The 26,319-nt window shown below is 46.6% G+C and overlaps 1 protein-coding gene across 1 annotated transcript in view; it reads right to left on the bottom strand.

The window, feature by feature from the left end:
- The window catches only part of LOC311102281 (metabotropic glutamate receptor 5-like), a gene marked incomplete at both ends in the record, with an annotated part of 100,463 nt that overhangs the window by 71,040 nt on the left and 3,104 nt on the right, over nucleotides 1-26,319 (bottom strand). Inside the window, 2 exons of the mRNA XM_084143574.1 lie at nucleotides 4,428-4,602; nucleotides 4,839-4,913. Coding sequence (XP_083999700.1) covers nucleotides 4,428-4,602; nucleotides 4,839-4,913 — 250 coding nt within the window. The remainder of the gene's footprint in view (nucleotides 1-4,427; nucleotides 4,603-4,838; nucleotides 4,914-26,319) is intronic.

Raw genomic sequence — 26,319 nt, 5'->3', positions numbered from 1 at the left:
TCACCTACAGAGAGATGAACCTGGAGAAGAGTCCTCTAAGCAAGCTAGTCCTGGGGCTCTGTTCACAAACACAAACAGACCCCACAGAGCCCCAGGACAACAACACATTTAGACCCAACCAAATCATGAGACCACAAAAAGAGAATTACTTGACACATTGAAAAATATTAACAAATAAACAGAGCAAACTAGAATGCCATTTGGCCCTAAACAGAGAGTACACAGTGAAAGAATACCTGACCACTGTGACTGACCCAAACTTAAGGAAAGCTTTGACTATGTACAGACTCAGTGAGCATAACCTTGCTATTGAGAAAGGCCGCCGTAGGCAGACCTGGTTGTCACGCCCTGGCTCTGGGGACTCTTTAATGTTGAGCCAGGGTGTTAGTTCCTATGTTTAGTTGTTCTATGTGTTTATTCTAGATCGTTTAGATCTATGTTGGCCAGGGTGGTTCCCAATCAGAGGCAGCTGTAGCTCGTTGTCTCTGATTGGGAACCATACTTAGGCAGCTTGTTTTGCACAGTTGATTGTGGGATCTTGTTCTGTATAGGTTTGTGTTGGTGAACCTTTAGACTTCACGTATCGTTTTGTTGTTGGTGTAAAGTACTAATTAAAAGATGTACGCCTATCACGCTGCGCCTTGGTCTGCCTCTTACAACGATCGTGACAGAAGATCCCACCAAAATAGGACCAAGCAGCATGTGCAGGAGCAAACGCCGGGTATGGAACAGGAGGTTACTCTGGTAGATGTCCTCCTTGGTTGGGGGAGAATCACGGAGGAGGAGGCCGTCCGCTACCAGAGGGCGGTGAGGGAGGATGCCCAGGCAGGAGAGGAGAAGCGGCGCCAACCGGGTCGTCGTCGGACAGGCGAGAGGCAACCCCAAGATTTTTTTTTGGGGGGGGGCACACGGCATGGACGATGGGGATGCTGGAGGCAGCTACAGGACGTATCGGCGGATTAGGAGAGGAGGCCACCAGGTTTGGGGGGCTGGAAGGGAGGTTGGCGGAGCCTAGAGGTAGAGCAGAGCCAACTCCCCGTACTCAGGCTAGGCAGCGTGAGACTGGGCAGGTTCCGAGTTATGCGGAGCTGCGTACTGTGCCGCGAGTGGTCCGGCACAGTCCTGTACTTCCTGTGCTTGCACCACGCACGTGTCGTGCTAAGGTGGGCATGCAGCCAGGACGGAGTGTGCCGGCTCAATGCTCGTGGCCTCCAGTACCCCTCCTCGGTCCCGGATATCCTGCGCCAGTGCCACGTGCTGTAGTGCCAGTACGAGTGCACAGCCCTGTACGTCCTGTGCTGATGCCTCACACAGAGTGTGTAGAAATAGGCATTCAGCCAGGACGGGTTGTGTCAGCTCTTCGCTCCAGACCTCCAGTCCGTCTCCACAGCCCGGTCCGGCCTGTTCCTGCTCCCCGCACCAAGCCAGTGGTGCGTGTCGTCAGCCCGGTCCGGCCCGTTCCTGCTCCCCGCACCAAGCCAGTGGTGCGCGTCGTCAGCCCGGTCCGGCCCGTTCCTGCTCCCCGCACCAAGCCAGTGGTGCGCGTCGCCAGCCCGGTCCGGCCTGTTCCTGCTCCCCGCACCAAGACAGTGGTGCGCGTCGTCAGCCCGGTCCGGCCCGTTCCTGCTCCCCGTACCAAGCCTGTGGTGCGCGTCGCCAGCCCGGTCCGGCCTGTTCTGCTCCCCGCACCAAGCCAGTGGTGCGCGTCGCCAGCCCGGTTCGGCCTGTTCCTGCTCCCCGCACCAAGCCAGTGGTGCGTGTCGTCAGCCCGGTCCGGCCCGTTCCTGCTCCCCGCACCAAGCCAGTGTACGAGGGTATGGATAGGCCGAATATTTACAAATATGATCTAAAGACTTACCACTCTCTCTAACTCTCTCTCTCTCTCTCTCTCTCTCCAAATGTATTATCCTCCTCCTCCTATCTAATTCAATTCCCTCACTCATCCCCTCACACCACACACAAACACACATATATACACTATATATACAAAAGTATGTGGACACCCTTTCAAATTAGTGGATTTGTCTATTTCAACTCCCGTTGCTGACAGGTATATAAAATTGAGCACACCGCCATGCAATCTCAATAGACAAACATTGGCAGTAGAATGGCCTTACTGAAGAGCTCAGTGACTTTCAACCTGGCACCGTCATAGGATGCCATCTTTCCAACAAGTTAGTTCGTCAAATTTCTGCCCCGGTCAACTGTAAGTGCTGTTATTGTGAAGTGGAAACGTCTAGGAGCAACAATGGCTCAGCCGCGAAGTGGTAGGCCACCCAAGCTCACAAAACAGGACCGTCAAGTGCTGTACCGCGTAGCGCATAAAGATAATCTGTCCTCGGTTGCAACACTTACTACCAAGTTTCAAACTGCCTCTGGAAGCAACGTCAGCACAAGAACTGTTCATCGGGAGCTTCATGAAATGGGTTTCCATGGCCGAGCAGCCGCACACAAGCCTAAGAACACCTTGCGCAATGCCAAGCGTCGGCTGGAGTTGTGTAAAGCTCACTGCCATTGGACTCTGGAGCAGTGGAAACGTGTTTGCTGGAGTGATGAATCACGCTTCACCATCTGGCAGTCCGACGGACGGATCTGGGTTTGGCAGATATCAGGAGAACGCTACCTGCCAGAATGCATAGTGCCAACTGTAAAGTTTGGTGGAGAAGGAATAATGGTCTAGGGCTGTTTTTAATGGTTCAGGCTAGGCCCCTTAGTTCCAGTGAAGGGAAATCTTAATGATACAGCATACAATGACATTCTAGACGATTCTGTGCTTCCAACTTTGTGGCAACAGTTTGGGGAAGGCCCTTTCCTGTTTCAGCGTGACAATGCCCCCGTGCACAAAGCGAGGTTCATACATAAATGGTTTGTCGAGATCGGTGTGGAAGAACTTGACTGGCATGCACAAAGCCCTGACCTTAACCCCATCGAACACCTTTGGGATGAATTGGAACGCTGACTGCGAGTCAGGCCTAATGCCCAACATCAGTGCACGACATCACTAATGCTCTTGTGGCTGAATAGAACCAAGTCCCTGCAGCAATGTTCCAACATCTAGTGGAAAGCCTTCATAGAAGAGTGGAGGCTGTTTTAGCAGCAAAGGGGGAACAAACTCCATATTAATGCCCATGATTTTGGAATGAGATGTTTGACGAACAAGTGCCACATACTTTTGGTCATTTAGTGTACATTTCTAAATGTGCGTGTGTACATTGTGTATGTGTGAATGTGTGCGTACAGTGCCTTGCAAAAGTATTAATCCCACTTGCCGTTTTTCATATTTTGTTGCATTACAACCTGTAATTTAAATGGATTTTTATTTGGATTTCATGCAATGGACATACACAAAATAGACCAAATTGGTGAAGTGAAATGAAAAAAATTACTTGTTTCAAAAAAATTCTACAAAATAAATAACGCAAAAGTGGTGCATGCATATGTACTCACCCCCTAAATAAGATCTGGTGCAACCAATTACCTTCAGAAGTCACATAATTAGTTAAATAAAGTCCACCTGTGTGCAATCTAAGTGTCACATGATCTGTCACATGATCTCAGTATATATACACATTTGGTGTTCGCCAAAAGGCATGTGGGAGACTCCCCAAACATATGGAAGTAGGTACTCTGGTCAGATAAGACTAAAATTGAGCTTTTTGGCCATCAAGGAAAACGCTATGTCTGGGGCAAACCCAACACCTCTCATCACCCCGAGAACATCATCCATGGGACTGGGAAAGGGACTGGGAAACTGGTCAGAATTGAAGGAATGATGGATGGCGCTAAATACAGGGAAATTCTTGAGGGAAACCTGTTTCAGTCTTCCAGAGATTTGAGACTGGGACGGAGGTTCACCTTCCAGCAGGACAATGACCCTAAGCATACTGCTAAAGCAACACTCGAGTGAAACATTTAAATGTCTTGGAATGACCTAGTCAAAGCCCAGACCTCAATCCAATTGAGAATCTGTGGTATGACTTAAAGATTGCTGTACACCAGCGGAACCCATCCAACTTGCAGGAGCTTGAGCAGTTTTGCCTTGAAGAATGTGCAACAATCCCAGTGGCTAGATGTGCCAAGCTTATAGAGACATACCCCAAGAGACTTGCAGCTGTAATTGCTGCAAAAGGTGGCTCTACAAAGTATTGACTTTGGGGGGGTGAATAGTTATGCACACTCAAGTTTTCTGTTTTTTTGTCTTATTTCTTGTTTGTTTCACAAAAAAAAATATTTAGCATCATCAAAGTGGTAGGCATGTTGTGTAAATCAAATGACACAAACCCCACAAAAATAAATTTTAATTCCAGGTTGTTAGGCAACAAAATAGGAAAACTGCCAAGGGGGGTGAATACTTTCGCAAGCCACTGTATCTGTGTCAGTCTCAGTATGTGTGTGTGTGTATCTCTGCGTTTCGAGTGTCCACTGACCTGCCGACCAAAAGGAACTCCCCCACCAGTCCCTGTCGTCTCATGGCCATGAGGATGTTCCTGACCGTCATGCCCTCACAGAAGCAGGCCACCACCCTGGCCTTGGGCAGGTGGGCTCTGAGACGCTCCAGCAGCCTGTCAAAACTCTTTTCCCCCGCGTTGCTCCATATCTTACCTACCATAGGACACATACACCAGGAGATGAGGTAAGTGATCAAGGAGCTTTAGAAGTCATGTAATTTGGTAGGTAAGGGAAACTTACCTAATATGTTATTCGCCAAATAGTGCACTACTTTTGCACATGGCTCGAGTCAAAAGTAGTGCACTACATGGAAAATAGGGTGTAATTTGCCATGTGGCACTCAGACTAGATGTACTTCCTGGTTGATGACATCCCCAGTAGGAGCTTACCAGAGTGGGCGATGCAGATGCCCTCCTTGGCAGCCATATCCTTGAACGCCTCCATCCCACTCTCCCCGTAGTTACCTAGGAGATGGGAGAGAGGGAAGTCAGTGACAGGAAGAAAGAGGGAAAAGGGAAAGAGAGAAAGAGAGGATGTGTAATATACAGTGCATTCGGAAAGTATTCAGACCCCTTGACTTTTTCCAAATGTTGTTACGCTACAGCCTTAATCTAAAATGGATTAAGTGAATTGTTTTCCTAATCAATCTACACACAATAACCCATAATGACAAAGTGGAAACAGGTTATTAGAAATCTTTGATAATTTATTTTAAAAAACAGAAATACCTTATTTACATACACTACCAGTCAAAAGTCTGGACACACCTACTCATTCAAGGGTTTTTCTTTATTTTTACTATTTTTTACATTGTAGAATAATAGTGAAGACATCAAAACTATGAAATAACACATATGGAATCATGTAGTAACCAAAAAAGTGTTAAACAAATCAAAATATATTTGAGATTTGAGATTCTTCAAATAGCCACCCTTTGCCTTGATGACAGCTGGCCACTTTAAGAAATTGAACACTAGTCACTTTAATAATGTTACATATCTTGCACTACTCATCTCATATGTATATACTGTATTCTATTCTATAATATTCTACTGTATCTTAGTCCATGCCGCTCTGGCATTGCTTGTCCATATATGTATATATTCTTAAATTCCATTCCTTACTAGATTTGTGTGTATTGGGTATATGTTGTGAAATTGTTAGATATTACTTGTTAGATATTACTGCACTTTCGGAGCTAGAAGCACAAGCATTTCACTACACCCGCAATAACATCTGCTAAACACGTGTATGTGATAAATACAATTTGATTTGATTTGATTTGAATGCATTTCAATTAACAGATGTGCCTTCTTAAAAGTTAATTTGTGGAATTTCTTTCCTTCTTAATGCATTTGAGCCAATCAGTTGTGTTGTGACAAGGTAGGGGGGTATACAGAAGATAGCCCTACTTGGTAAAATACCAAGTCCATATTATGGCAAGAACAGCTCAAATAAGCAAAGAGAAACGAAAATCCATCATTACTTTAAGACATGAAGGTCAGTACGGAACATTTCAAGAACTTTGAAATTCTCTTCAAGTGCAGTCAGTCGCAAAAACCATCAATAGCTATGATGAAACGGGCTCTCATGAGGACCGCCACAGGAATGGAAGACCCAGATTTAACTCTGCTGCAGAGGATAAGTTAATTAGAGTTACCAGCCTCAGAAATTGCAGCCCAAATAAATGCTTCACAGAGTTCAAGTCACAGACACATCTCAACATCAACTGTTCAGAGGGAACTGTCTGAATAAGGCCTTCATGGTCGAATTGCTGCAAAGAAACCCCTACTAAAGGACACCAATAAGAAGAAGAGACCTGATTGGGCCAAGAAACACAAGTAATGGACATTAGACCGGTGGAAATGTGTCCTTTTGGCTGGAGTCCAAATTTGACATTTTTGGTTCCAACCGCTGTGTCTTTGTGAGATGCGGTGTGAATTATTTAGAATTCAAGGCACACTTAACCAGCATAGCCACCACAGCATTCTGCAGCGATGCGCCATCCCATCTGGTTTGGGCTTAGTGGGAATATCATTTGTTTTTTAACAGGATAATGACCCAACACACCACCAGGCTGTGTAAGGGCTATTTTACCAAGAGGGAGAGTTATGTAGTGCTGCGTCAGATGACCTGGCCGTCCAGGAGGACGGGCTCATTGTAATGGCTGGAATGGAATCAATGGAATGGTACCAAACACATCAGACAACATAGTAGATCACTGGGGCTGAGCTCCCTGCCATCCAGGACCTCTGTATCAGGCGGTGTGAAAGGAAGGCCCGGAACATTGTTAAAGACTTTAGCAGTGCATCAAGTCTGACACCAACAGGCCCCTGAACAGCTTCTATCCCCAAGCTAAATAGCTAATAAAATGGCTACATGGACTCTCTGAGTTTACCCTTGTATTTTGTTTTTTATTGTCTCTATGCACACTCACAGGACTCCACACTCTTAGAAAAAAGGGTTCCAAAAGGGTTTTTCGTTTTTAACCCTTTTAGGTTCTAGATAGCAAATTTTTTTCTAAGAGTGTACACACTCACACACACTTACACTCCAACACACACACACACACACACACACACACACACACAAACACACTCACTTAATTTGCTCACACACACATAACATGCACATACAGCTATACTGATTACACACACACACACAGACACTCATATACAGTGGCTTGTGAAAGTATTCACCCCCCTTGGCATTTTCCTATTTTGTTTCCTTACAACCTGGAATTAAAATTGTTTTTTGGGGGGGGTTGTATCATTTGATTTACACAACATGCCTACCACTTTGAAGATGCAAAATATTTTTTTATTGTGAAACAAACAAGAAATAAGACAAAAAAACTGAAAACTTGAGTGTGCATAACTATTCACAAAACTGCTCCAGCTCCTTCAAGTTGGATGGGTTCCGCTGGTATACAGCAATCTTTAAGTCATACCACAGATTCTCAATTGGATTGAGGTCTGGGCTTTGACTAGGCCATTCCAAGACATTTAAATGTTTCCCCTTAAACCACTCGAGTGTTGATTTAGCAGTATGCTTAGGGTCATTGTCCTGCTGGAAGGTGAACCTCCATCCCAGTCTCAAATCTCTGGAAGTCTGAAACAGGTTTCCCTCAAGAATTCCCCTGTATTTAGCGCCATCCATCATTCCTTCAATTCTGACCAGTTTCCCAGTCCCTGCCGATGAAAAACATCCCCACAGCATGATGCTGCCACCACCATGCTTCACTGTGGGGATGGTGTTCTCGTGGTGATGAGAGGTGTTGGGTTTGCGCCAGACATTGCGTTTTCCTTGATGGCCAAAAAGCTCAATTTTAGTCTTATCTGACCAGAGGACCTTCTTCCATACACCAAATGTGTATATATACTGAGATCATGTGACAGATCATGTGACACTTAGATTACACATGTGACTTCTGAAGGTAATTGGTTGCACCAGATCTTATTTAGGGGCTTCATAGCAAAGGGGGTGAATACATTTAGTGTATGTCCATTACATGAAATCCAAATAAAAATCAATTTCAATTACAGGTTGTATTGCAACAAAATAGGAAAAATGCCAAGGGTGATGAAAATTTTTGCAATCATTATATACGCTGCTGCTACTCTGTTTATCATATTTCCTGATGCCTAGTCACCGTACCCCTATACATTTCTACCTCTATCACTCCAGTATCCTTGCACATTGTAAATATGGTGTTGGAACTGACCTTACTTATCTTGTGTTTTTCTTATTTTAATATATTGTGTGTTTTTGTTCTACCTTATGCTATTTTTAGTACTACATTGATATTGATTACTGCGTTGTTGGGGTTAGAGTTTGCAAGAAAGGCATTTCACTGTACTTGTGCACGTGACATTAAAACTTTAAACTTGAAAACTTGAAACACATGGAAACAGCATACCACCCTGCATCCCACTGCTGGCTGGCCTCTGAAGCTAAGCAGGGTAGGTCCTGGATGGGAGACCAGATGCTGCTGGAAGTTGGAGGGCCAGTAGGAGGCACACTTTCCTCTGGTCTAAAAAAATATCCCAATTCCCCAGGGCAGTGATTGGGGACATTGCCCTGTGTAAGGTGCCGTCTATCGGATGGGACGTTAAACGGGTGTCCTGACTCTCTGTGGTCACTAAAGATCCCATGGCACTTATCGTAAGAGTAGGGGTGTTAACCCTGGTGTCCTGCCTAAATTCCCAATCTGGCCCTCATACCATCATGGCCACCTAATCATCCCCAGGATCCAATTGGCTCATTCATCTCCTCTCCCCTGTAACTATTCCCCAGGTTGTTGCTGTAAATGAGAATGTGTTCTCAGTCAACTTACCTGGTACAATAAGGATTCAATAAAAATAACATTTTTGACTCTGTTCCATTGATTCTAATCCAGTCATTACAATGAGCCTGTCCTCCTATAACTCCTCCCACCAGCATCCTCCTGTGTGTGGTCTTGGGTAACAGAGCAATGTGTAAAGTCCTGTAATTAGTGTCTCAGTGAGAGGAGCAGGAGACAGATAGTACAGACAGCCCACCCCCTTACTAACAAACACACGTATGGCCATGCCCACAGACACTTACACACAAATACAGACACTCAACAAAACGAAGGAGCTGATCGTGGACTTCAAGGGACAGCAGAGGGAGCATGCCCCCATCCACATCGACGGGACCGCAGTGGAGAAGGTGAAAAGCTTCAAGTTCCTCGGCGTACATATCACTGATAATCTGAAATGGTCCACCCACACAGACAGTGTGGTGAAGATCGCGCAACAGCGCCTCTTCAACCTAAGGAGCCTGAAGAAATTAGGCTTGGCCCCTAAGACCCTCAGAAACTTTTACAGATTCACAATTGAGAGCATCCTGTCGGGCTGTATCACCGCCTGGTACGGCAACTGCACCGTCCGCAACCGCAGGGCTCTCCAGAGGGTGGTACGGTCTGCCCAACGCATCACCGGGGGCACACTGCCTGCCCTCCAGGACACATACAGCACCCGATGTCACAGGAAGACCAAAAAGATAATCAAGGACATCAACCACCCGAGCCACGGACTGTTCACCCCGCTATCATCCAGAAGGCGAGGTCAGTACAGGTGCATCAAAGCTGGGAGCCGAGAGACTGAAAAACAGCTTCTATCTCAAGGCCATCAGACTGTTAAATAGCCATCACTAGCCGGTTACCACCCGGCTACTCAACCCTGCACCTTAGAGGCTGCTGCCCTATATACATAGCCATGGAATCACTGGCCACTTTAATAATGGAACACTAGTCACTTTAATAATGTTTACATACTGCTTTACTCATCTCATATGTATATACTGTATTCTATTCTACTGTATTTAGTCAATGCCACTCCGACATTGCTCGTCCTAAAATGTATATATTTCTTAATTCCATTATTTTACTTTTAGATGTGTGTATTGTTGTGAATTGTTAGATCCTACTGCACTGTTGGAGCTAGGAACACAAGCATTTCGATACACCCGCAATAACATCTGCTAAATATGTGTATGTGACCAATAACATTTGATTTGATTTGATTTGACTTAATAAGCGCAAATTTGCATGCACAATGTCTAGGGCATGGCTATGTGATGTGTCTGATTCCGTAAGACAAGAGCGTCTGCTAAATGACGTAAATGTAAATGTAAGTTTCTGTGACAGAGAACAGATGCTGCCAGTGAGAGGAGATCAGAGTCTTTAGACCCTCAACTTGACATCAACTCAACACCAGTTACACAACACGATCACACACATGAACACAAACATCCCTACATAAACAAATACTATAGTACTTACTAAATAATTCCATAGTATACTGTAGAATACTATACTACACACTGTAGTATCTCTCGATTGTGTAGTACTACTTACTATAGCATTTTGTAGAATACTGTAGTAAATAATACAGTAATGTCCGCAAAAACACTACAGTGTCTGCAAAAACACTACAATGTCCGCAAACACAATCAGCAGTGATGTAGTAATATCGTAATACTACAGTTTTAATTTGCATATATCCCACCCGTTACCCTCCCCCAGATCCCAATTTGTGCCACCCATGAATGAGAAACCTACATGCCAAGTATAGACCATATGTTGTGCTCAGACTCAAATTCTACTTACTGTACTTAGAGGTTATGGAAAATGTGCTCTTTTAGTGTTTTTCCAGTAGGTTTCCTCAAGGAGAAAGCCCCACTTCTATGTCAAAGATAATAAAACAACAACACTACAGTAGATATTACAGTAATGTCTGCAAAAACACTAAAGTGAATACAATAGTATATAAACATAGTAATACCACAGTATTTAAGTACAGTATACTATAGTATTTTTTCATGTGGTTAAACACACACCCCAGCCCTTAACAAGATAGCACGTCACCACCTTCACGCTCAGTCAAACTGGGAATAATTTGTGAAACACACAGCTACACAAAAACACAGTGAGAGACTGATGGAGAGCCTGCTTGCTGGTGGGATAGAGGAAAATAGAGAGCAGAGAAACATATATCTCTATACACAATATAATAGCTTTAGAGACACAGAAGTGAGCAGAGCAGAACAGCAGCCAACAACACATAATGTGCTCTCCATTCGGCCTCAGCTGTGTCACAGCCGCTCTATCACAATGGCAATTATCTGCTCAGGACAAACCAATTCTCGCCAGGACTCTGGCTCACACCAGAAATACCTTCCCACCTCACCTCTTATCTCAGCCCCTTCACCTCTTATCTCATCCCCCTCACTTCTTATCTTCTAACTTCTAGAAGTTTCTTTAAGTGCAGTTCAGACTCAGATCTCTCTCCTCTTATCTTTGCTTCCTCTCGTATTTCCTCTCTGGTTTCTCGTCTCCTCTCCGTCATCTGTAGTATTCATTTGAAGTCATGAGTGAGGTAATATACTGTAGATGCCTAACAGGAAATAACGTCCACCTGTCCAGTTATTTAACACAGGGAAGGGCACCAGAAGGCCACTTTAGACTATCGAGATGCGTGGCCTGTGTGGTCCAGTGGTTAGTACCACAGACCCTAGCACACATGTATACCACAGTCGCCATGGGTTCCAATCTCACCCATATCCTTCTGAATCACAATCTCTCCTATCTCCTCTTCACTGTCCTATCTCAGTAAATACAAAAAGCCCCCCCAAAATATATACACTACCGTTCAAAAGTTTGGGGTCACTTCTCTTTCTATTCTGGTTAGAGCCAGTTTACGCTGTTCTGTGAAGGGAGTAGTACACAGCGTTGTACGAGATCTTCAGTTTCTTGGCAATTTCTCGCATGGAATAGCCTTCATTTCTCAGAACAAGAATAGACTGATGAGTTTCAGAAGAAAGTTATTTGTTTCTGGCCATTTTGAGCCTGTAATCGAACCCACAATTGCTGATGCTCCATATATTCAACTAGTCTCAAGAAGGCCAGTTTTATTGCTTCTTTAATCAGCACAACAGTTTTCAGCTGAGCTAACATAATTGCAAAAGGGTTTTCTAATGATCTATTAGCCTTTTAAAATGATAAACTTGGATTAGCAAACACAATGTGCCATTGGAACACAGGACTGATGGTTGCTGATAAATGGGCCTCTGTACGCCTATGTAGATATTCCATTAAAAATCAGCCGTTTCCAGCTACAATAGCCATTTACAACATGAACAATGTCTACACTGTATTTCTGATCAATTTGATGTTATTTTAATGGACAAAAAAATTGCTTTTCTTTCGAAAAACAAGGACATTTCTAAGTGACCCCAAACTTTTGAACGGTGATGTATATATATATATACAGCTGTGGAAAAAATTAAGAGGCCACTTTAAATGTTTCTTAAATCAGCATCTCTACATGTATGACAGCCATTCCATTCCAGTGCCTGTTTAATTCCAACACAGGCACACCTCATTCTACTGAATTAGGTACTGATTAGGTGATCACCTGAACCAAATCTTATTTAACGAGGAAAAGTATAAAAACCACTGCTGTGGTCATCACTATCCTCTTGCAATAGGACCAGCTGGATGGCAAAAACAGTGCTAATAGTACCTCAAAAGTAATATTAATCAAAAAGTAACTATTGACCATGCCAAAAGAGTTTTGAGTGAGGAAAAGAAGGGTTCAATTCTGGCTTTACTGGCAGAGGGATACAGTGAGCGTCAGGTTGCTTCCATCCTTAAGATTTCAAAGACGGCAGTTCATAAGAACAAGGTCAAGCAGCAGACATTGGGGACAACAAAGCTACAGACCGTCAGAGGGCGAAAACGACTCTCTACTGACCGGGATGACCGCCAACTCATTTGAATGTCACTCAACAACCGTAGGATGACATCAAGTGACCTACAAAAAGAATGGCAAACGGCAGCTGGGGTGAAGAACACGGCGAGGACGGTTTGAAACAGGCTCCTAGGGGCAGGGCTGAAGTCGTGCAAAGCTAGAAAAAAGCCCTTCATCAATGATAAGCAAAGAAGAGCCAGGCTGAGGTTTGCAAAAGACCATAAGGATTGGACCGTAGAGGAGTTGAGTAAGGTAATCTTCTCTGATGAGTCCAATTTTCAGCTTTGCCCAACACCTGGTCGTCTAATGGTTAGATGGAGACCTGGAGAGGCCTACAAGCCACAGTGTCTCGCACCCACTGTGAAATCTGGTGGAGGATCTGTGATGATCTGGGGGTGCTTCAGCAAGGCTGGAATCGGGCAGATTTGTCTTTGTGAAGGACGCATGAATCAAGCCATGTACAAGGTTGTCCTGGAAGAAAACTTGCTTCCTTTTGCTCTGACATTGTTCCCCAACTCTGAGGATTGGGTTTTCCAGCAGGACACTGCGCCATGCCACACAGCCAGGTCAATCAAGGTGTGGCTGGAGGACCACCAGATCAAGACCTTGTCATGGCCAGCCCAATCTCCAGACCTGAACCCCATTGAAAATTTCTGGAATGTAATCAAGAGGAAGATGGATGGTCACAAGCCATCAAACAATGCCGAGCTGCTTGAATTTTTGCGCCAGGAGTGGCATCAAGTCACCCAACATCAATGTGAAAGACTGGTGGAGAGCATGCCAAGACGCATGAAAGCTGTGATTGGTTGCCATGTTCTCAGAATATATTAATGTTCTAGACATGTTTCAACAGAACATTGCAAGAACATTCATGTGTCCAGTTTTCTGAGGGTTAGGAGAATATTCCATAAAACATTTTTTTAATCATTACACATCACGACTTGTTACTGTTGCCAGGCCAATCAAGGCCCTGATTGGTGAACCACTGATCCATTCATAGCTCATTGTCAAGGATACTCACACACAGTGCTTTTAATAGACAGTGTTTTCAACTTACATATTTGACACACAATAACATTTTGAACATTGATTTATAAAGTAATTATTATTCAACAGTCCTCACCTGGGATTTGAACTACCAACCTCTTGGGACACGATACGCCAATCTTCCTTCTACACCACAATGTCTGTGTCATGTATCAGTTATTCTGACTATTATCATCATTGATTTGATTGACTTATTTCAGCAATTTAAGCGCTTTCAGTATAGTTGTATTATGTTGGTAGGCCTTGTTAACCTGTTAAAATCATACTCCTTTAATCACTATGATCAATAGAAGTTTGTCTTGAGTGTACTTTTAACAGAGATTTACTTCAAAGTGAATATACCCTATTGCTTACGGCCTTACACCTATCAAGTTGTTTCAGATCTACACAAGTGCCTAGGGAGGAGGGGTTAGGGTTTCTTCTGGACAGGGCCTAACTATACTGGCTCAATAAGCCTATGTCCTAGATATATCCTTTATTAGGACAGTGGTTAGGGCGTTCGTCATTGGTGTTGCTGGCCAGTGTTTGAGACCCGCTATGGGAATCACCCTACTCTAACATTCTTAGCAAAATATGTTAATGTCATTATTTGGCAACAGTTACAACACATCGATCTGCTCTAATTAAATGTGTTTCTCAATAGCTAGGTTTCCATCCAATTGACAACAGATTTTCATGCGAATATTCGAAAATATGCATAATTAAAATATGCGCATTTTCCAACCAGTGGTGTGTTTCTACCAAACTGACTTGTTGAGGATAAAAATCAGTGTGTGTATGTGTTTCCATCGCATTTTCAACTCTACTGACAGCTTTGTCACAAAAACTGTTGCATTAAATAGCAAATGTGCCTACTCTGGTCTTGGCATGTACGCTCTACCCAACAGCTCGCAGATACAGTGTGTGGGTAGGCTAGTCTACCTGCTGAGATTATTATTATGGATTATTGTCAAAAAGGCAGTCAAGCGTCGATCATCACGTCACCAGAATCAGACCCTCGATATTTATTGGAAAGGAGCATCAAGCTCATCACCTTGCACTTACACCACCCTGTGAAGTTCATCATAACTTATTTCATCTGTAGCCTAATAAACTGCATGGTTTCCTGAGTCATAGTGGGAGGACCACACAACATATCATCGCGTGACTCCAAGTTTACTTCCATATGATGGTTATAATATAAATATTTGCGCATAAAGTTGTTTCCACCGCCATTTCTCGCATAATTCATTTTACTGACACAAAAAGATCCACCCTTGTCTAGCGTATTTTGTTTTGTCGACATTTGGAAAGTTTATTGACAAATCTTTCCATCAGGCCTGTCATGACATTTTTTATCCAACATGTACTTTACTGGCATAAAAAGGTTGAATGGAAACCTGGTTATTGAAAGATGGGAATCCTTGTGGTTTTCCCCTTGTGCACGAATTCTGACCACATTTATTCTATATAGCTGAGCATCTCAAAGAGAACTCTATTGTATTTTAGAAATCTACACCGGATATACAATGTAGAACAAACGTGTCATTGATAAACTCATTTTAATTAGATCAGATAAGTGTGTTGTAACTGTTGCCAAATAATAACATTAACATACTGTGTATTGCTAAGAATGTGAGAGTTGGGTGACTGACTCCCCTAGCGGACGGAGTCTGGAACCCAGTCTACCAGCGCCAATGACCAACATCCTAACAACATGTACTTATTGAGCCAGTATAGTTAGGCCCTGTCCAGAAGAAACCCTAACCCCTCCTCCCTGGGCACTTTTGTCGATTAAACAACTTGATTAAACAATAGGGTGAATGCACTTTGAAGTAAATCTCAGCTCTGTTAAAAGTACACTCAATATATATTTTTTTATTGATCATAGTGATTCAGGAACATCATTAAAACAGGTTAACATGCCCCACCAACATTAGACAACTACAGAAAGCCCTTAAATTGCTGAAATAAGTCAATCAAATCAATGATGAAAATAGTCAAATTAATCGATACCTGACACAGACATGGTTGTGAAGCTGGAAGATGGGAGTACCGTGAACCAAGATGTTCTAATCTCAGCAGGAAGATGGGAGAACCGTGAACCAAGATGTTCTAATCTCAGCAGGAAGATGGGAGAACCGTGAACCAAGATGTTCTAATCTCAGCAGGAAGATGGGAGAACCGTGAACCAAGATGTTCTAATCTCAGCAGGAAGATGGGAGAACCGTGAACCAAGATGTTCTAATCTCAGCAGGAAGATGGGAGAACCGTGAACCAAGATGTTCTAATCTCAGCAGGAAGATGGGAGAACCGTGAACCAAGAGGTTCTAATCTCAGCATAATTTTTGGTAGGATACGTTTTTTGGGGGGGATCATCAGGCGATGTCCTGACAACTATTACACAGAAATGTTCCCATGAAGCGTGTCTAGAACATTCTGAGAACTTGGCAACCATGTTCTGTGTATGTTTAGTGTGACGTCGATGGAATATTCTCCTAACCAACAGAAAGCTGGACACATGAATGTTCTTGCAAAGTTACCATGAAACGTGTCTAGAACATTAATATCTTATGTGGAAGCTAGAGACAGACAGTGTGTTAGTGCTCAGTAACCCTAACCCTAACTCCTGTTATGTGGAAGCTAGAGACAGACAGTGTCTTAGTGCTCAGTAACCCTAACCCTAACTCCTGTTATGTGGAAGCTAGAGACAGACAGTGTCTTAGTGCTCAGTAACCCTAACCCTAACTCCTGTTATGTGGAAGCTAGAGACAGACAGTGTCTTAGTGCTCAGTAACCCTAACCCTAACTCCTGTTATGTGGAAGCTAGAGACAGACAGTGTCTTAGTGCTCAGTAACCCTAACCCTAACTCCTGTTATGTGGAAGCTAGAGACAGACAGTGTCTTAGTGCTCAGTAACCCTAACCCTAACTCCTGTTATGTGGAAGCTAGAGACAGACAGTGTCTTAGTGCTCAGTAACCCTAACCCTAACTCCTGTTATGTGGAAGCTAGAGACAGACAGTGTCTTAGTGCTCAGTAACCCTAACCCTAACTCCTGTTATGTGGAAGCTAGAGACAGACAGTGTCTTAGTGCTCAGTAACCCTAACCCTAACTCCTGTTATGTGGAAGCTAGAGACAGACAGTGTGTTAGTGCTCAGTAACCCTAACCCTAACTCCTGTTATGTGGAAGCTAGAGACAGACAGTGTCTTAGTGCTCAGTAACCCTAACCCTAACTCCTGTTATGTGGAAGCTAGAGACAGACAGTGTCTTAGTGCTCAGTAACCCTAACCCTAACTCCTGTTATGTGGAAGCTAGAGACAGACAGTGTGTTAGTGCTCAGTAACCCTAACCCTAACTCCTGTTATGTGGAAGCTAGAGACAGACAGTGTCTTAGTGCTCAGTAACCCTAACCCTAACTCCTGTTATGTGGAAGCTAGAGACAGACAGTGTGTTAGTGCTCAGTAACCCTAACCCTAACTCCTGTTATGTGGAAGCAAGAGACAGACAGTGTCTTAGTGCTCAGTAACCCTAACCCTAACTCCTGTTATGTGGAAGCTAGAGACAGACAGTGTCTTAGTGCTCAGTAACCCTAACCCTAACTCCTGTTATGTGGAAGCTAGAGACAGACAGTGTCTTAGTGCTCAGTAACCCTAACCCTAACTCCTGTTATGTGGAAGCTAGAGACAGACAGTGTCTTAGTGCTCAGTAACCCTAACCCTAACTCCTGTTATGTGGAAGCTAGAGACAGACAGTGTCTTAGTGCTCAGTAACCCTAACCCTAACTCCTGTTATGTGGAAGCTAGAGACAGACAGTGTTTTAGTGCTCAGTAACCCTAACCCTAACTCCTGTTATGTGGAAGCTAGAGACAGACAGTGTCTTAGTGCTCAGTAACCCTAACCCTAACTCCTGTTATGTGGAAGCTAGAGACAGACAGTGTCTTAGTGCTCAGTAACCCTAACCCTAACTCCTGTTATGTGGAAGCTAGAGACAGACAGTGTCTTAGTGCTCAGTAACCCTAACCCTAACTCCTGTTATGTGGAAGCTAGAGACAGACAGTGTCTTAGTGCTCAGTAACCCTAACCCTAACTCCTGTTATGTGGAAGCTAGAGACAGACAGTGTGTTAGTGCTCAGTAACCCTAACCCTAACTCCTGTTATGTGAAAGCTAGAGACAGACAGTGTCTTAGTGCTCAGTAACCCTAACCCTAACTCCTGTTATGTGGAAGCTAGAGACAGACAGTGTCTTAGTGCTCAGTAACCCTAACCCTAACTCCTGTTATGTGGAAGCTAGAGACAGACAGTGTGTTAGTGCTCAGTAACCCTAACCCTAACTCCTGTTATGTGGAAGCTAGAGACAGACAGTGTCTTAGTGCTCAGTAACCCTAACCCTAAGTCCTGTTATGTGGAAGCTAGAGACAGACAGTGTGTTAGTGCTCAGTAACCCTAACCCTAACTCCTGTTATGTGGAAGCTAGAGACAGACAGTGTCTTAGTGCTCAGTAACCCGAACCCTAACTCCTGTTATGTGGAAGCTAGAGACAGACAGTGTCTTAGTGCTCAGTAACCCTAACCCTAACTCCTGTTATGTGGAAGCTAGAGACAGACAGTGTCTTAGTGCTCAGTAACCCTAACCCTAACTCCTGTTATGTGGAAGCTAGAGACAGACAGTGTGTTAGGGCTCAGTAACCCTAACCCTAACTCCTGTTATGTGGAAGCTAGAGACAGACAGTGTCTTAGTGCTCAGTAACCCTAACCCTAACTCCTGTTATGTGGAAGCTAGAGACAGACAGTGTCTTAGTGCTCAGTAACCCTAACCCTAACTCCTGTTATGTGGAAGCTAGAGACAGACAGTGTCTTAGTGCTCAGTAACCCTAACCCTAACTCCTGTTATGTGGAAGCTAGAGACAGACAGTGTCTTAGTGCTCAGTAACCCTAACCCTAACTCCTGTTATGTGGAAGCTAGAGACAGACAGTGTCTTAGTGCTCAGTAACCCTAACCCTAACTCCTGTTATGTGGAAGCTAGAGACAGACAGTGTGTTAGTGCTCAGTAACCCTAACCCTAAATCCTGTTATGTGGAAGCTAGAGACAGACAGTGTCTTAGTGCTCAGTAACCCTAACCCTAACTCCTGTTATGTGGAAGCTAGAGACAGACAGTGTCTTAGTGCTCAGTAACCCTAACCCTAACTCCTGTTATGTGGAAGCTAGAGACAGACAGTGTGTTAGGGCTCAGTAATAAGAACCATTGTGTATCACTGTAATGACACAACCACTCTGACTGGATTAGATATCAATTAACTCTAAGTGAAATTGTCTCTCCCAATCTCTCTCTCTCTCTCTCTGTCTCTGTCTCTGTCTCTGTCTCTGTCTCTGTCTCTCTCTCTCTCTCTCTCTCTCTCTCTCTCTCTCTCTCTCTCTCTCTCTCTCTCTCTCTCTCTCTCTCTCTCTCTCTCTCTCTCTCTCTCTCTCTCTCTCTCTCTCATTACCTCTATCTCTCTCATTACCTCTATCTCCCTCCTCCTCTTTCACTTTAATCCTGTGCTGCTTAGAAATGGCTAGGGTAGAACGGCAGAGGGACATAGAAATGCCTAGGATAGAATGGCAGCGTGACAGTCAATCATGTTTCAGAGAGACAGTTAAACACAACCACTCAATGTACACCTCAAATAGTGAGAGGTGGCAATATAGGCCAATACTCTCTAACACACACTCAATACACACACATAGACGCAAGCACACACACACATACACATACACACACACACACACACACACACACACACACACACATTTCCTAAATGAATTTATTAAACTCCAACCAGACACTTTTGACCCTGTTTACCATGGCAACAACCCAGACACATCCCATTAATCTCACTGAACGACCTCTTCGCTACCTCTCACACACACACACAAACACACACACAGACACACTGTTTCTTTCTCTCCCTCCCACACACTCCAATTCAACAGTTTTAATCCCCTGAGAGGTATCATCTCTGCCCAAATAAGCACCGTCCATTTAATGTTCCCTCTCAGGAGAGCAGAGAGACAGCTCTGCCACTCATTACTGTGGGAGAGGGGTAGAGAGAGGGGGGGATAGAGAGGGAGAAGGGAACAGAGGGACAGAGAGAGGGAGAGGGGGACAGAGGGATAGAGAGAGGGAGAGGATGACAGAGGGAGAGAGAGAGAGAGGGGGGGACAGAGGGATAGAGAGAGGGAGAGGATGACAGAGGGATAGAGAGAGAGAGAGGGGGACAGGGGGATAGAGAGAGAGAGAGGGGGACAGAGGAAGAGAGAGAGGGAGAGGGACAGGGGGATAGAGAGAGAGAGAGGGGGACAAAGGGATAGGGAGAGAGAGAGGATGACAGAGGGATAGAGAGAGAGGGGGACAGAGGGATAGAGAGAGAGAGAGGGGGACAGAGGAAGAGAGAGAGGGAGAGGGACAGGGGGATAGAGAGAGAGAGAGGGGGACAAAGGGATAGGGAGAGAGAGAGGATGACAGAGGGATAGAGAGAGAGGGGGACAGAGGGATAGAGAGAGGGGGGGACAGGGATATAGAGAGGGAACAGAGAGAGGGGGCAGGTTAGGAGGTATTTGGAAGTGAGTGTTTGTCAGAATGTGTGTCAGTATGTATGACTCACAAAGCTCACTCTTTCTCAATATCATTTGAGGAAATGGATTTGAATTGAAGCAATGATGTGAAAAATCCTCTGAGAAAAAAATAATGGATCATTTTGAAGTCATGGTTTGAATATCCTGGAGTTGAGCCCAGGTGTGGTCCAAGGTAAATCCCCACAGGGTTAGTCTCCTCAGCCATGCCTCCCGCCCTTTACCTGGGCTGTCTGAGAAGACACACTGGGTCTAGGAAGCAAATACCCCTCATTCTCTCATTCACTGAACCTTTTTCTCCTCCTTTATCCTCTCCATCCTCTCCTCCCTGTGCAGACTACTGACTACAGACTACAGACTACTGACTACAGACTACAGACTACAAACTACCGACTACAGACTACTGACCACAGACTACAGACTACTGACTACAAACTACCGACTACAGACTACAGACTACAGACTACTGACTGCTGACTACAGACTACCGACTACAAACTACCGACTACAGACTACATACTACAGACTACTGACTACTGACTACAGACTGCTGACTACAGACTACTGACTACTGACTACAGACTAAAGACTGCAGACTAAAGACTGCAGACTACTGACTGCTGACTACAAACTATGGACTGAATACTAAAGACTACTGACTACTGACTACAGACTAAAGACTACTGACTGCTGACTACCGACTATCAGCTGCTGACCACTGACTACAGACTACAGCCTACAGCCTACTGACAACAGACTAGTAACTAAAGACTACTGACTACTGACTCCTGGCTACAAACTACAGACTACTGATTACTGACCACCAACAACAGACTACTGACCACAGACTACAACTGCTGACTACTGACTACAGACTACTGACTACAGACTACAAACTAATGACTAGTGACTACCGACTACAAACAACAGACTAAACACTGCTGACTACCGACTACAGACTACAAACTAATGACTACAGGCTACCAACTACTGACTACAGACCACAGACCACAGACTACTTACTACCGACTACAGATAACTTACTACCAACTACAGACTACAGACTACTGACAACAAACTACTGACTACCAACTACTGACTACCAACTACCAACTACAAACTACTGACTACAGACTACAACAACAGACTACTGACTAATGACTACTGACTACAGACTGCAGACTACTGATCATAAACTACAGACCACAAACTACAGACTACTGACTATAGACTACTAACTACTGACTACAGACTACACACTACAGACTACAAACTACTGACTACAAACTACAGACTACTGACTACATACTGCTGACTACTGACTACCAACTACTGATTACCAACTACCAACTACAAACTACTGACTACAGACTACAACAACAGACTACTGACTACTGACTACAGACTGCAGACTACTGATCATAAACTACATACCACAAACTACAGACTACTGACTATAGACTACTAACTACTGACTACAGACTACACACTACAGACTACAAACTACTGACTACAAACTACAGACTACTGACTACATACTGCTGACTACTGACTACTGACTGCAGACTACAAATTACAGACTACTGACTTCTAACTACTGACTACTGACTACAGACTACTGACTATAGGCTACACACCACTGATTGCCAACTACCAACTACGACTACAAACTACAGACTATTGACTAATAACTACAGACTGCAGACTACTGTCTACAGACTACTGACGACAGACTACACACTACAGACTACTGACTACTGGCTACTGACTATAGACTACAGACTACAGACCGCTGACTGCTGACTACCGACTACAGACTATGGACTACAGACTAATGACTACAGACTGCAGATTACTAACTACAGACTACTGACTGCACCTACCGACTACAGACTACAGACTACCAACTACCGACTACTGACTACAGGCTATGGACTACTGACTATGGACTGCCAGCTACCGACTAACAGCTACCGACTACAGACCACTGACTACAGACTACTGACTACAGGCTACAGACTACTGGTTACAGACTTCAGACTTCAGACTTCAGACTTCAGAATGCCTCTTTCATCTGTTATCCCTGGCTGCTCCTCCTCCCATCCTCCATCTCTCCCCCTAACTATCCCTCCTCTCCATCTCTCCCCCTAACTATCCCTCCCCTCCCCATCTCTCCCCCTACCTATCCCTCCCCTCCTCCCCATCCCTCCATCTCTCCCCCTAACTATCCCTCCCCTCCATCTCTCCCCCTAACTATCTCTCCCCTCCATCTCTCCCCCTAACTATCCCTCCCCTCCATCTCTCCCCCTACCTATCCCTCCCCTCCTCCCCATCCTCCATCTCTCCCCCTAACTATCCCTCCCCTCCATCTCTCCCCCTAACTATCCCTCCCCTCCTCCCCATCCTCCATCCTCCCCCTAACTATCCCTCCCCTCCTCCCCATCCTCCATCTCTCCCCCTAACTATCCCTCCCCTCCTCCCCATCCTCCATCTCTCCCCCTAACTATCCCTCCCTCCATCTCTCCCCCTAACTATCCCTCCCCTCCTCCCCATCCTCCATCTCTCCCCCTAACTATCCCTCCCCTCCATCTCTCCCCCTAACTATCCCTCCCCTCCTCCCCATCCTCCATCTCTCCCCCTAACTATCCCTCCCCACCATCTCTCCCCCTACTCTATCCCTCCCCCCTCCACTCTCCCCCTACCTATCCCTCCCCTCCTCCCCATCCTCCATCTCTCCCCCTACCTATCCCTCCCCTCCTCCCCATCCTCCATCTCTCCCCCTACCTATCCCTCCCCATCCTCCATCTCTCCCCTAACTATCCCTCCCCTCCTCCCCATCCTCCATCTCTCCCCTACCTATCCCTCCCCACCATCTCTCCCCCTAACTATCCCTCCCCTCCATCTCTCCCCCTACCTATCCCTCCCCACCATCTCTCCCCCTAACTATCCCTCCCCTCCATCTCTCCCCCTAACTATCCCTCCCCTCCTCCCCATCCTCCATCTCTCCCCCTACCTATCTCCCTCCCCACCATCTCTCCCCTACCTATCCCTCCCCTCCATCTCTCCCCTAACTATCCCTCCCCTCCTCCATCTCTCCCCCTACCTATCCCCTCCCCTCCATCTCTCCCCCTAACTATCCCTCCCCTCCATCTCCCCCTACCTATCCCTCCCCTCCATCTCTCCCCCTACCTATCCCTCCCCACCATCTCTCCCCCTACCTATCCCTCCCCTCCATCTCTCCCCCTAACTATCCTCCCCTCCTCCATCTCTCCCCCTACCTATCCCTCCCCTCCATCTCTCCCCTACCTATCCCTCCCCTCCATCTCTCCCCCTACCTATCCCTCCCCTCCACTCTCCCCCTAACTATCTCTCCCCTCCATCTCTCCCCCTAACTATCCCTCCCCTCCATCTCTCCCCCTACCTATCCCTCCCTCCTCCCCATCCTCCATCTCTCCCCCTAACTATCCCTCCCCTCCATCTCTCCCCCTAACTATCCCTCCCCTCCTCCCCATCCTCCATCTCTCCCCCTAACTATCCCTCCCCACCATCTCTCCCCCTAACTATCCCTCCCCTCCATCTCTCCCCCTACCTATCCCTCCCCTCCTCCCCATCCTCCATCTCTCCCCCTAACTATCCCTCCCCACCATCTCTCCCCCTAACTATCCTCCCCTCCATCTCTCCCCCTACCTATCCCTCCCCTCCTCCCCATCCTCCATCTCTCCCCCTACCTATCCCTCCCCTCCTCCCCATCCTCCATCTCTCCCCCTACCTATCCCTCCCCATCCTCCATCTCTCCCCCTAACTATCCCTCCCCTCCTCCCATCCTCCATCTCTCCCCCTACCTATCCCTCCCCATCCTCCATCTCTCCCCCTAACTATCCCTCCCCCTCCTCCCCATCCTCCATCTCTCCCCCTACCTATCCCTCCCCACCATCTCTCCCCCTACCTATCCCTCCCCTCCATCTCTCCCCCTAACTATCCCTCCCCTCCATCTCTCCCCCTACCTATCCCTCCCCTCCATCTCTCCCCCTACCTATCCCTCCCCACCATCTCTCCCCCTACCTATCCCTCCCCTCCATCTCTCCCCCTAACTATCCCTCCCCTCCTCCATCTCTCCCCCTACCTATCCCTCCCCTCCATCTCTCCCCCTACCTATCCCTCCCCTCCATCCTCCCCCTACCTATCCCTCCCCTCCATCTCTCCCCCTAACTATCTCTCCCCACCATCTCTCCCCCTAACTACCTCCCCTCCATCTCTCCCCCTACCTATCCCTCCCCTCCTCCCCATCCTCCATCTCTCCCCCTAACTATCCCTCCCCTCCTCCCCATCCTCCATCTCTCCCCCTAACTATCCCTCCCCTCCATCTCTCCCCCTAACTATCCCTCCCTCCTCCCATCCTCCATCTCTCCCCCTAACTATCTCTCCCCACCATCTCTCCCCCTAACTATCTCCCATCCTCCATCTCTCCCCCTACCTATCCCTCCCCATCCTCCATCTCTCCCCCTAACTATCCCTCCCCTCCTCCCCATCCTCCATCTCTCCCCCTACCTATCCCTCCCCATCCTCATCTCTCCCCCTAACTATCCCTCCCCTCCTCCCCATCCTCCATCTCTCCCCCTACCTATCCCTCCCCACCATCTCTCCCCCTACCTATCCCTCCCCTCCATCTCTCCCCCTAACTATCCCTCCCCTCCATCTCTCCCCCTACCTATCCCTCCCCTCCATCTCTCCCCCTACCTATCCCTCCCCACCTCTCTCCCCCTACCTATCCCTCCCCTCCATCTCTCCCCCTAACTATCCCTCCCCTCCCCATCTCTCCCTCCCTCTCTTCCCTCTATCCCTCTCTCACCCACCTTCTCCTTCCATCCCTCCCTCTATCCCTCTCTAACCCTCCCTCCCACCCATCTCTCTCTCTCTCTCACCCTCCTTCTCCTTCCATTTCTCCATATCTCCCGCTCTCTCTCACCCTCCTTCTATCCCTCCCTCTATCTCTCTCACCCTCCCTCCCCTAACTATCCCTCCCCTCCTCCCCATCCTCCATCTCTCCCCCTAACTATCCCTCCCCTCCATCTCTCCCCCTAACTATCCCTCCCCTCCTCCCCATCCTCCATCTCTCCCCCTAACTATCTCTCCCCACCATCTCTCCCCCTAACTATCTCCCCTCCTCCATCTCTCCCCCTAACTATCCCTCCCCTCCATCTCTCCCCCTAACTATCCCTCCCCTCCTCCATCTCTCCCCCTACCTATCCTCCCTCCTCCCCATCCTCCATCTCTCCCCCTAACTATCTCTCCCCTCCATCTCTCCCCCTAACTATCCCTCCCCTCCTCCCCATCCTCTGTCTCTCCCCCTACCTATCCCTCCCCTCCATCTCTCCCCCTAACTATCCCTCCCCTCCTCCATCTCCCCCTACCTATCCCTCCCCTCCTCCCCATCCTCCATCTCTCCCCCTAACTATCTCTCCCCTCCATCTCTCCCCCTAACTATCCCTCCCCTCCTCCCATCCTCCATCTCTCCCCCTAACTATCCCTCCCCTCCTCCCATCCTCCATCTCTCCCCCTACTATCCCTCCCTCCTCCATCTCTCCCCCTAACTATCCCTCCCCTCCTCCCCATCCTCCATCTCTCCCCCTACCTATCCCTCCCCACCATCTCTCCCCCTACCTATCCCTCCCCTCCATCTCTCCCCCTAACTATCCCTCCCATCCTCCATCTCTCCCCCTAACTATCCCTCCCCTCCTCCCCATCCTCCATCTCTCCCCCTAACTATCCCTCCCCTCCATCTCTCCCCCTAACTATCCCTCCCCTCCTCCCCATCCTCCATCTCTCCCCCTAACTATCCCTCCCCTCCTCCATCTCTCCCCCTACCTATCCCTCCCCTCCTCCCCATCCTCCATCTCTCCCCCTAACTATCCCTCCCCTCCATCTCTCCCCCTAACTATCCCTCCCCTCCATCTC

This window comes from Coregonus lavaretus (assembly GCF_964263955.1).
Source record: "Coregonus lavaretus genome assembly, chromosome: 26".
NCBI classification, from domain to species: Eukaryota; Metazoa; Chordata; class Actinopteri; order Salmoniformes; family Salmonidae; genus Coregonus; species Coregonus lavaretus.
This window is presented reverse-complemented; position numbering and strand designations above follow the sequence as displayed.